The 11634-nt window shown below is 36.4% G+C and overlaps 1 protein-coding gene across 1 annotated transcript; it reads right to left on the bottom strand.

Moving 5' to 3' along the window:
• Positions 1–5537: 5537 nt before the first annotated feature.
• LOC112030067 (phosphatidylinositol 3,4,5-trisphosphate 3-phosphatase and protein-tyrosine-phosphatase PTEN2A) lies at positions 5538–10635 on the bottom strand. Its single transcript, XM_065762052.1, has 12 exons — positions 10179–10635; positions 9865–9966; positions 9716–9772; positions 9480–9545; positions 8346–8522; positions 8147–8233; positions 7987–8051; positions 7837–7913; positions 7239–7285; positions 6988–7118; positions 6294–6363; positions 5538–6161 (listed from the first exon to the last, which is right to left on the bottom strand). The coding sequence occupies exons 1-12, from the start codon at positions 10602–10604 to the stop codon at positions 5652–5654; spliced, it is 1815 nt and encodes a 604-aa protein (XP_065618124.1). The 5' UTR covers positions 10605–10635; the 3' UTR covers positions 5538–5651.
• Between the last annotated feature and the right edge of the window lie 999 nt (positions 10636–11634).

Below are 11634 nucleotides of genomic sequence, written 5' to 3'. Positions count from 1 at the left end.
TCAAAAAAAAAAAAAAAAAAAAAGTCTAACATTATTGATAAGGGTAATTTCGTAATTCACCTATGATAAGGGCAAAAGGCGACGGTCCCAATAAACCTGTCAGCTTTGCTCATAAAAGACAACTGCAGCATAAAACCTACTATTCCGCCTCGAAGCTGACGGCAGCACCTTGGAAAAAAGAGGAGGTTGACAAGGAGAAACTGAAGGGGATATGTAAACCTTTGACGGATCTGACGTAGCTTTACTTGGTCTCCATGCATACGTGTATAAGGAAACATCTCATGCTCCACACTTAACCCTAATTAACAAGACTCCTATAAGGAAAGGATTCTGCAAGATACGCAAATTAAAGAGGTTCTCTCCTATAAGAAAAGGTCTTGAGAAAGCCAAGAGGTATATGTCAACCCCACGCTACTATAAAAACCACCCCAAAACCCTCACAAATAAAAGTACACATAATTTACTCTAGTTCTGGCACTATAGAGTTGTGAAAAGTATTCTGACTTAACCTTCAGAGGGTCTTTGGCCGGTACCACACCGATACTCTTCTAGGGTTTTCTATCTTTGTTTCCCAGGTCTTGTTTCGAGCACGTGAACATTTGTGCGGCTTATTGACGATTTTCGGCATCATCAATTATAATTATATATACAAAAGAAGAAAAAAAAATGTTTAAAGTACAACATTTGCATTGTTGGAGAGAAAATGAGGCATTGACCCATTATTGAAATTTTAGTTGAGAGAACAAAATTTCTTTTAAAAAGAGTGACTTGGCTTTCACCTTGCACTGGTGGCAATACTTTCTTCAAATGTGTAAATATTAATCAATTTTGATTAACAAGTGGTTTGTGTTTTAGTCTTGTTGAAGTCATTGAAAAAGGCCTAGTGTTATGTTTGCTGCAATGTGTTCACACTATATGTACATGCCTGTACAAATTTTTTATTTTATTTTATTTTATTTTATTTTATTTTATTATGATGATGAGAATTTGAATAGGTCCTTATTGAAATGATGAAGTTGGCCCAAAAGCGAGGAATGAAGGGTAGGATACTAAAGGAGACTGGAAAGAATTCTTAAAAGTTCACGATAAAAAGCTTGGGGCTAGCTTGAGGGATGAGTGATCCAACATGGAGGTCAAATGATGTATTGGTTTCTTTTCTGAAGACTTTTGTTAAAGAGGAAGGATTTCAAGGTAATTCACCTTGGTTTCTTGTCCAAGGTGAGTCCCATTTGCCAGTGAGTGTGTCATCCAGTTCCTCATTTTCCAATGGTTAAGTCTTTAGGATTTAAAGGTCTCCTGCATATTTGATTCCAATTGTGTTTCCTTCCCTTTACGCTTAAAAATAATAATAATAATCTCCTCTCAAAAGCCGAAAACCATAAAATCAGGGGATTATAAAATCTCAATATGCCTTTGATTTAAGAGGTGGGGTTGTGCTACTGCTACCAAGAAATTTGTAATCATACAGCTTGAGTTGTGAACCGGAAAATTAAAAAGATATCTTAGTTAATTCGAGACGACTAGCCTCCTGAACTTGAGAAGGGAAATAGACTTTTAGGTTAATTTTATGTTTAATTCTCTTTAATGCATTCAACATATATAAATAGCAAGGATCAGATAACCTTATTAACAAATCCTCAAACATAGGGACTAATTCTATTCTAAAACATAGGAATTAAATTGGATACAAATAAATAACCATACTAATCTATCTAGGAAACCTTATTCTATCACTAAACTAAATTCAAATAATTTATCTCACACTTGGGTCGTAAACAACTTGCATTAGGGAAAATAATTGGGAATCATCCATATGAAAATATAGTTGTTGGGGGCGGAAAAGTCTTCCTTCCAACAAATGAGATTTATGTTGGGTTGGAAGCCTAGACTGAAACTCGACAATGGGCTTGAAGCACAGCCCAAAGGCTATTAGTGAAGATTTGAAGAATTTGCCTTATTTTATGCCTTGGGCCTAGGATGAGACTGACAAGGGTTATGGGATGACCCAAAAAAAAAACATTTCCTACAGCAGACACGTCAGCCCAATAAAAGCCATACTACAATAAAGAAATAGCCCAGCAGTAAAATAATCCAGCAGTAAATATTCTAATGGTAAAATGTTCCAGCCATTAATTATTTCACAGATTAAGGAAAGTATCTGCATCTTCAAAATCATCATCCATTGGTTCCAATGAAGAAGAGTCCTCTAATACAATAACATGAGGGAAGAACTCTATAGTAACAATTACATCATAACTTTCAATAGTAAATGAATAAACAAACACCATAGGCTCCATTATAACAAATAATAAGGAAACTTAGTGTGAGATGAAGGGAGAGAGAGAGATTCCAGCCAGTGCAGCAAGCTCATTATAATGCTAGGGTATGCTCGTGGGTATAGTATATATAGTGAGTAGTGAGGGTCATTTTGGGTAGTATGAGTAGTGAGAGAGAGTGTGTTTAGTAAAGCTACTGGGGCTTTCTGCTAGGGATGGATAAGAGCTTATGAGTAGAGGTGTGAGGGGTGTTTGTGAGCTAGGGGTTGAAGAGCTTAATTTCTAAGTTTGAAATTAAGAACTCAGAGTCTCAAAACCTCACTAAAAGCTTAAAGAAAATCAGAGAGAGGAAAATAGAGAAATTTATGAAAGAGTTCTTCTCTATTGATGTGTGTTGAAGTGTTGGTGGAGAGTTCCATTTATAGTTGAGTTTGAGGGGGTAATTAGCAAATAATCTCTGCTAAATCAGCCTTAATCATCAGAAAATTCTTGGAGAATCGTTCCTAGGATTTGGCTAAGAGTGATAAGTTCAGCTTTTAGAAGGTTCCTTGCTGTTTTGGGTAATGGCAACTGTGGTTCTGACTTAACATTAAATGCTGATTATCCTCATCCAATGAGATTAGAGCATGTAATAAGTTAATGATCTTGGTTTTGCTGCTGCTAGAATCAGAACTCCCCAAGGCAGATTGTATCACCCCAAGTTAGGTGTCAATCTTGGAGCCATTTGCTGGGAACTTTGCTGGAGATCCCTTTGGTGCCCTCCAAACCACATTTCCCTAAATTTCTCCATTTAGGTTCATGTGCTTGGTCCATGAATCAGAAAGTACACGTTTTTGGCATAATAGTGAATTGTTTTCAAGTTATTCCAAAAACTTTCATGGTCTGGTTATGACTGCCCTTACTCCTTGATTGAATGGGTTGGAGAAGAAAGGGAAGATGACTGGTTAAAGCTTCCTAGCTTTATGTCATGTCATCTCAGCTTTGTGTCACATGAGAAATGATGAAAATCAACTTGGCAATGAAGGGTTTAACCCCTGCTGGACACGTGTCCTCTTCTGATCTTATTTGACAAGCTAGAACTGATGGTAATGGGCCCCAGCTATCAGGTTGGATGTGCTGGAACTTGACTAGTGGTTAGTCTAACCACTTTAGTTACTTAAGTGAGCTTCAGTTGCTGAGATGAGCACATGAGTTGGGCTGTCTTGGCGGGCCTTGTTGTTGGGCTTCTCTAGGCTTGTTCATCCTTACAAAATGAATAGTTTTGCCATTGGTGATATACATGAGCTTTTGTAGCTAGTTGATTATGGAAAAAGAAAAAGCTTTTGTAAATAGGTGCCAAAATATTATTGGGCTTTTGTAAATAGGTGCCAAAATAATATTTGGACTTTTGTAATATTGGGCTTTTGTAAATAGGTGCCAAAATAATATCAGGCTTTTGTAAATAGGTGCCAAAGTAATATTGGGCTTTTTGAGATTTTGTAAAAGTATTGCCATGTAACAATGGGCTTTAGAGGTGCCGTGTAGCAACGGGCTTTAGGATGTCGTGTAGGAACAGGCTTTGTAAGAGGGTTTTGTTAGGCTTTTTGGGTTTCGCCCACAAGGTAAATGAGTTTGGGTCTTTTTGTGAAGATAGTATAATTTTGTGGCCGAAGTTTGGTAGTAATGTGATAAGTATTTTTGTGAAAACCCAAGTTGGATAATATGTGGGATATAATGTTTGTGAAAGGGCCCAAGATAATTTATAGGGCTTATATAGGAAATATTTGTGAGAGTCCAAGTTGGGTAGTAATATAGAAAATATTTGGATAATATGTGGGAAATATGTAGGAAATATTTATGTGGGCCCAAAATAGTTTATGGGCTTGTATGCGTATTTTTAAGTGAGTGGGCTAATGGGATTAGGGCCTGAAAATTCGAACCTCAACAATAGTCAAACCAAAAATTGTATCAAATAATATTCCAATTTCAAATCATTTTAGTAAGGGTATAATTTATCTATCTAGCATGTAACAACATTCTAAGTAATTTACTATTTAGAATGGGTATAATTTATTACAAATTTGTTTGGGTAAATTTAACCAACATCACTGAGATATAGTAAAATTAGATTCATTATACCCGATTTTAAGAAATAATAATCCATCTTCTAAATGATCAAAATAATTGACAGTTCGCCCCCTTTCCCACCTCCCAAGTGATCAAAATAATTCACACTTTACTCCCAAAATAATTCGAAAAGTGCGGTTGTGGTGGGTGGGGGAGTGGATTGGTGTGTGGAAGGGGGGAAGCAAAATCTTAATTATTTTGATCATTCGGTGGCAAAGAGTCATACCTTGAAAATCAGGTATAGCAAGTGTAATTTGGCATTACCTCGATGGTGTCAGTCTAATTTACACAATTTATATATTAAGATATTTTAATCGATTTGCGCATCAATTTATGGCTAGATTTTTGAAGTGTTTTTGCAAATTGCTTGCTTATCTTAGTATTTGACGAAATCCCTTTTAATTTACAAACAAATCAATGAAGAAGCATTGTTTGTCCACAATGAGATCAATTCTTAGCGACTTCTTGGTCGAAGAATGAGGAAATAGAGCATCTGAATCTAGCAGTTGTCAGCAAATGGGTTGTCCTCATCAAAATGGAACGCAACTAGCCAAGCTTTCAAGTGGTGTAAAACAAAAGGTAAAGAGCCATGGCATTCAATACAAATTATACAATAGTGTTAGCATAATCTTACTCTCTGAGAGAGAGAGAGAGAGAGAGAGAGTTGCATTTAATAAGAAGCATGGAAAGTAATTAAAGAGGACATTTAATATGACAAATTTTATGCTAACATTTGAGAGGTTACATTAAGTCTAATTTGAACTCTCTCTCGTTCTATGGGAATTTGGATAGTATTTATTTCAAAATGAAATAAAGAGTATCCATTTAAATGTCATGATTCCAGGCGAAATAAATATAGAGCTTAGATTTTAGCAACTCATTTAAAATTTAATTATGGTGAAATTCATCAGTGATTAAACTAAATTAGAGTTAATGAGTTGGCAAAATCTAAACCCTGGATTTATTCCACTTTAAGCCATAGTCTTTAAATAGATACTCTCCATCCCCCTCGAATTTGAGAGGCTCCAAAATCCAAATCCCAATGAGGGTAGGGTGAAGTGGGGTTGCAATCTACCCTCTTGCACCACTGTAGTGGGCAATGTGGCAAACTCATTAAAAAGGTGTTTGGAATGAAAAAAAAAATACGGAAAGTAATGAATTCAATCAATACCCGACCTTCCTGATATTCACCAACTCATTTGTTTAAAATGGTTTATATACACGTGCTTTTAGAAATGTTACAACCAGCAGTGTGAAATTCCATACTGCTCAATCACTTTCAAAATCTTCGTCGTCCCCAAAAGTAAATACTGAAGCATCAGCAGCCATTGCCTTGAAATCACTTGCCCCTGATGAGACGAGGTTAGGGGTCTCAAGGCCTGAGGCAGGTTTCCCAGTTCCATCACTAGTTATTTCTTTGTAAGCATTACCTTGGGTAGGTTCCTCAGACCCGAGGGACAGCTGATCGGTTTTATGTGTCAAATTTCCAATTTTCTCTGCTGTAGTGTTCGAAGCATGACTATTTGCAGCAGATTGGGCTCCAGAAGAAGCTCCCCTGCTTTTGGAAGCAGAAGTCTCCTCTCCTTCACTATCTGAGAATACATCGTCATTGTCTTCACTCCTAGTGACCTTACTTCGGTTGGATTTAGCTGTAACCCCAGCATTTGAAGTACCATCAGATTGCTTGCTGGTGGAATCAGCTTCAGACCTTGTTGGTAAAGTACCATTGTAGTCTACCATCACAACTTCAACCTGAAATCCTGGAGAGGGCAGTTTTCTCTGGAAAGCATATTCAGCAGCTCATTAAAGACATACCAAGAACGGGAAAAAGAATAACAGATAATCAGAGAACAGAGAAAAGAATTTATCTTACAGTATAAAGATATATCAGGAAAAGACTGTGTCATTTACCTTATCAAAACCATCAAAATCAGAGGTGTTCAAAGTTTTTCTGTTTTCTGTCATTGTTGTATTTAACCAACTGAAAGTAAAATTCCAAAAAAAAAAAAAAAGAAGAGAAAAAGAAGCATGTTATTATAGAGTATTCCTACAGAAAAAGAATTCTCTTTGGATATGAAACTATTTTTTTATTGATAAAATATAGGTTCTTAAGGTGATGCATGGCAAGAATAAGAAAAATCCAGGGCCTTCAATGCTCGGCAATCATTCTTGGACTGAATGACACCTAATCCATCCATTAAACACAATGGATGAGGTGAGGTCGCAGGTTATGGGTGCGGTGTGGTGCAGTGTATATCTTATGCACATGGAGTGGAAGCACACAAGATACAGTGTGTACTTCTGTCTGCCTATTAAAAATAAAAAAACAAAAAAAGGTGTTATAGTTTTCAGTGATTGCCATTTCATAAAAGAGCTAATTGGACAGAAGGCACCACTGGCCTAAGGTTCAACCCATTAAAGATAGGAATTCTTTAGGTTAGGGAATCTTCTATGTTTGGCCAGAGAGGAAGCTAAACAAAAAATGAGGACAGATGCCTACATTATTCAGTATAAAAATACCAATTCAAACTTCAAAAGAAAGAGAGTTTGCAGTCATATCAAACTATCAGAAACAATTGTGAAAGTAAGTCATAAGTTCACAAACCAATAGAAATCTCCTTGGCGGTCATGAAAATGGATTTTGAAGTCGCCCACCAACTCAGTTAGACCATGCTCTCTCGGCAGAGCAAAGACCACAATCCCTTTCTTTGGTGCACTAATCCAGAAATCCTCTGGCTACAGAAATGATTGGTGGCTCATATCAGAAATTTAAATAATTTATCATCATGGAGATCCTAAGAAATTAAAATAGCTAGCATATATATTAAAACACAACCATATTCAACAAATATTCACCATTAGATCCTTTGTTTTTGGATGCTTTCTCGTTGAGAACAGAATTCCTGTGGATAAAGTAAAACTTCTATGTTAATACCTCCCAGACAAAAGAATGACAAGTAACATGAGAACTTCAGTGACAAATGCAAGCCTGGGAAAACATAAGGCATGAAATAGCATGCATCACAACAGATTGTACTAAAAATCATACAGATGTACCATATGTTTAGGCTTTCAGAATAAAAACCATAGATGCGTATAGACAGCCTTTAAAAGCATGTGAGAACACACAAAAACACAGGTAACACAATGAATTATTCTCAAAATCTTTTAGGATTTAGGAAATGCAAGGCACTCCTAAGGAGCTATCCCTAATGTCTTCTCCTTTTAACTCTTAAGATGAGTTAATGATAATAATAATAATAAAAGACACAGTTCCTCTCCATACAACTTGTGATCATGATTGAACTTGTTTAAGAAATGACGAAGGTATAAAGTAACAAACTTATATACATACAAGATAGAAGTTCTTGTACATCATGATACAGGATAAATGAGACATCTCAACATTAATTATGTAAGGATGAATATGATGAGAAACAGCTGGAAAGCATACCATTATGATTAGAGACGGTAATGGATGGCCTAATCCAAAAAGGACACCTGTGTAGCCGAAATCCTCTAAGCATGCACCTGTACAATTTTTTATTTCAGTAACTCTTTGAGGGTAAAATATCAAAGCGTGACAGAGAAATCAAAAGTGTACCTACGTCCAGGCTGAATTTCTCCATTGAAGTGTGTTAAGACATGCTCAAAATATTTGACATACCTCTAGGAGAAGCAGAGAAATACAAAATTATCAGAAAGATGCAAGGAAGATCAATCCATAAAAAGATAACAGCATTCCATAAAAGCAATTGACTTACAATCTGACTTGGAAGAACCAGAGCCTTCCCATCAACACATCTTTTCTGGTTGTAGTAATCAATGGCCTCCTTGGATGTTGGGAAGAACTGCACAGAGATGGCAAAACATCTAAATGATGACATATAGGACCAAAATAAGCAACGTGTTTCAACGATACAAACCCCCAAACTTTTAATGGAGCTGACTACACAATCTAACCTTCAAGAACAAGAGAAGGCTACAAATCATCAATCCAGTCCTCGCCATACCAGCTTTACAGTGAACAACCACAACATTCTCAATGTCCTCCTTCAACCATGAATATGCGCTTTGACAAAATGATTTTATGAGTTGGATGGGAGGACAATTATGGTCATCAAATGGGAAAGATGCAACCTGGAAAGCATCCAGATGGGTCATAAACAGAAGTGTATATACCACAATGACTTCATAAACAACAACATTACAGCCTCAATAACTTAAATCTGTCAATTGATAATTGGTTATAAGAATTAATGGTAGACAGAAGTGTCATTTAAATTTCTCTTTAACTATTTTCTTTCTATGTTTTAGATCTTTCTGAAACATAATGATATCTACAAATTGAATATACTTAGACTCGAGCAATATACCCATGTAGACAACGAACACATTATACAGACCAAGGAATCCCAAGTCTCAACCGATGTATCACATCATTTCCACAACATAATTATGATTTCACCATTGGCTATTCATATCTTATTCAAGAAGTCAGCATATGATGCATAAGATTCTAGAATGTGATAAATGGAATCAAAACCATAAAAGCTTTACAGGTGGTGCAGAATTATCCTATCTTCAGAACATATTTAGAGTATCTCACAAGCAGGTGGAAACAACCTGCCTATTTCACCATTTACTTGAGTTATCTCCGAATATAAATCTTTATTACATTGTGAGAATACCTTCAATTTTCAGAAGGTAAAATAAAGTAAAACAGTGAGAGTAAGTAAATCCTTGAACTAATAAGCTTGAATGTGCTGAACTTTGATATTAGGAAAATTGAAGAAAAAACCTCCAATATTTATAACTAATAAAATAAACAAAACTAATTTTGCAGTTTCACCGAGCAGGATAACCAGAAATCCATACCAAATCGACTCAGAACTTAGTTCAATGACTATCTAATCAACCACTGATATTGAAGATAAAAGGAAAGTGGAGGTTAAGTTCTGGTATCTGCACAGTAGACCTGAAAATTTCGACTTTGAATACTAGAGATATGTATAAAGCTCCAATTGCTTAGGTTCTAAATTGGCATTGAATACAATGATAAATATATTAAAATGCAAATAAAGATTAAGGGTGTACCTTCCCCTCAAAAAGAGATGCATCATACAACCTCTCTGAGCAAAGATTGTACACTTTGTATTTTCCCTGCATGTAAATGTTCATTTAAGAGATGAGAAATTCTGCAACATATTGGAACGATGTTTCCTATTATGGTAATTGATTGTGAAAAGATTTTTCCAAGGAACAACAATTAGATTCCCCAGTGTTGCCTATTGTAAAAAATTGTCAGCCTCAAATAACAAACCATGTTTTACCTTGTGGTGTGCTTCAAAAAACTTAATCACTTCTTCCATATGATTTCGATAGAATCCCTGCATCACAAATTTCATTTAATAAATTGTCCTAACAATAGAAATGAACTTGGCCAATTTAAAATCAAATGCAAACCACACAAAAATTATACCTCAAAAAATCCAAAAAGCCCAGAGCTCATATCACCAGCTGGGAATCCCATAGCAATTATATTCTCAGTGATATATGTCATATCCAAATCAAATCCTCCTTCCTGCAAATTAGGTATAGAATCTCCTTACAATGATTTAATCAATGATGTTGTTGGTGTAGACATTATAGTAAAAAACTAGAGTAGTTAAGAAAGATAGTGAAGAATTGTTAAATCAAGGCATGACCAATAAAAAGAATTCGTTAACTTGTTACTACACTCATAAGATTATAAATAAAATAAAAATCTATGTAGATATTAAAGGGGTAAACAACCTGGTATCTTCTTTTGTTTTGAGAGACAATATGACGTGCTTTGACCTGCATAGCCTTCACTGCACTCCGAGATGAGTCAACTAACCCTTTTGTGAACGATTCAAGAACGCCAGATTGGGCAGTTACTGCCGTTTCTTCATTTTTCTCATCTGGTACAGGTGCCACTGAAGGAATCCGTAATCCTAACCCACTAGTGAAACGTCCAAATGTTGACATCCCAGCATTTCCAGTCTGTGAGTCTTGTGCTGCTCCCCAGGACTGTGGAAATTTCAAATTTCCAGCCCAAGATGATATGCCAGAGGGAGATATAATAGATGGTGAGTCATGGGCATCATTATTTTGCTTGGAGACAGCAGCAGCAGAATGTTCGAAATCAGAGGCTTTAGCAGGAGGTTGGGATGATAAATCAGCAGACACTGAATCCATTCTGCCACGCAAAACAGACTTAATATCAGTCCACAGTAGAGGCTCAACTTTTTTTTTTTTTGTTTTTTGATGAATAAGTAGAAGCTCAACTATAGGGCCTGTAAACTAATAAACACAACCAAGCAGGACTAAGAAGTCACCAAAAATCCAAACAGAGAGGTAAACAGCTTCTAGCAATTTGGATAAAGGCCTTAATTAAAAAAGTCCAAATGTATCTGGGATTCCCAAATGGGGACCAATTTAAGGCAAGGCACGTATGGAATGACATCTTTGAAAGAATGGAAAGATGACTGGCTGTTTGGGATTAGACCTTTCCAAGGGGCATCAATTCACACAGATCAAGAAGAGTACACCTTCTTATTTACCTATATATATTATGTCTCTCTTCACTATGACCAACAATGTAGCTAATGGGTTGGAGAAGCTTCAATGGGATTTTCTATAGGGAGCTTGGGGGAGGAGAAAAAAATTTATCTTGTAGATTGGGTACTTGCTACTATTATGCCTGTACAAGTAGGTGGGTTAGGGATTAGGAAGTTGTAATCAGGCATTATTGGGAAAGTGGATTTGGCGTTACAGTCAGGAATAGGATCTTTTATTGAGGAGACTAGTGGGGACAAATATGGTGAATTAGCAGTGAGCTGGACCTCACAGCCAGTGAAACATTCTTATTGTTGTTGTAACTGGAAGGCAATTAGAGCAGGATGGAATTCCTTTACTGGGTTTGTTGGTTTTAGCTTAGGTGATGGTTGAAGGATTACATTTTGGGAGAATGTGTGGTGCTTTGACAGGAGTTTAGCTTCTTCATTCTCCTTGATGTTTCAGCTAGCTGTCAACAAAGAGGCTATGGTGTAGGATTGCTAGGGTTAAGAAATGGGGAAATCCTCTGGAATCCCATGTTCGTGTGAGATGCTCATGCTTGCGAGTTAGAAATGTTTACTCATTTCTGTCAAACTCTACTCGATACAAGTTCATACAGATGATGAGGATAGAATGCTTGGAGCCTGGGAAAGGACACACTATAGTGTTC

The sequence above is a fragment of the Quercus suber genome, unplaced genomic scaffold (assembly GCF_002906115.3).
Source record: "Quercus suber isolate HL8 unplaced genomic scaffold, Cork oak 2.0 scaffold_440, whole genome shotgun sequence".
Classification (NCBI taxonomy): Eukaryota; Viridiplantae; Streptophyta; class Magnoliopsida; order Fagales; family Fagaceae; genus Quercus; species Quercus suber.
Note: the sequence above shows the minus strand (reverse complement) of the source record. Positions and strands in the feature narration are given on the sequence as shown.

Coding starts and splice junctions, on each gene's coding strand:
- LOC112030067 (XM_065762052.1), bottom strand. CDS start 10,604: ATGGATTCAGTGTCTGCTGATTTATCATCCCAACCTCCTGCTAAAGCC. Junction 7,286..7,836: donor TACCGTCTCTAATCATAATG/GTATGCTTTCCA, acceptor CTTTATCCACAG/GAATTCTGTTCTCAACGAGA. Junction 7,119..7,238: donor CAAAAACAAAGGATCTAATG/GTGAATATTTGT, acceptor TCATTTCTGTAG/CCAGAGGATTTCTGGATTAG.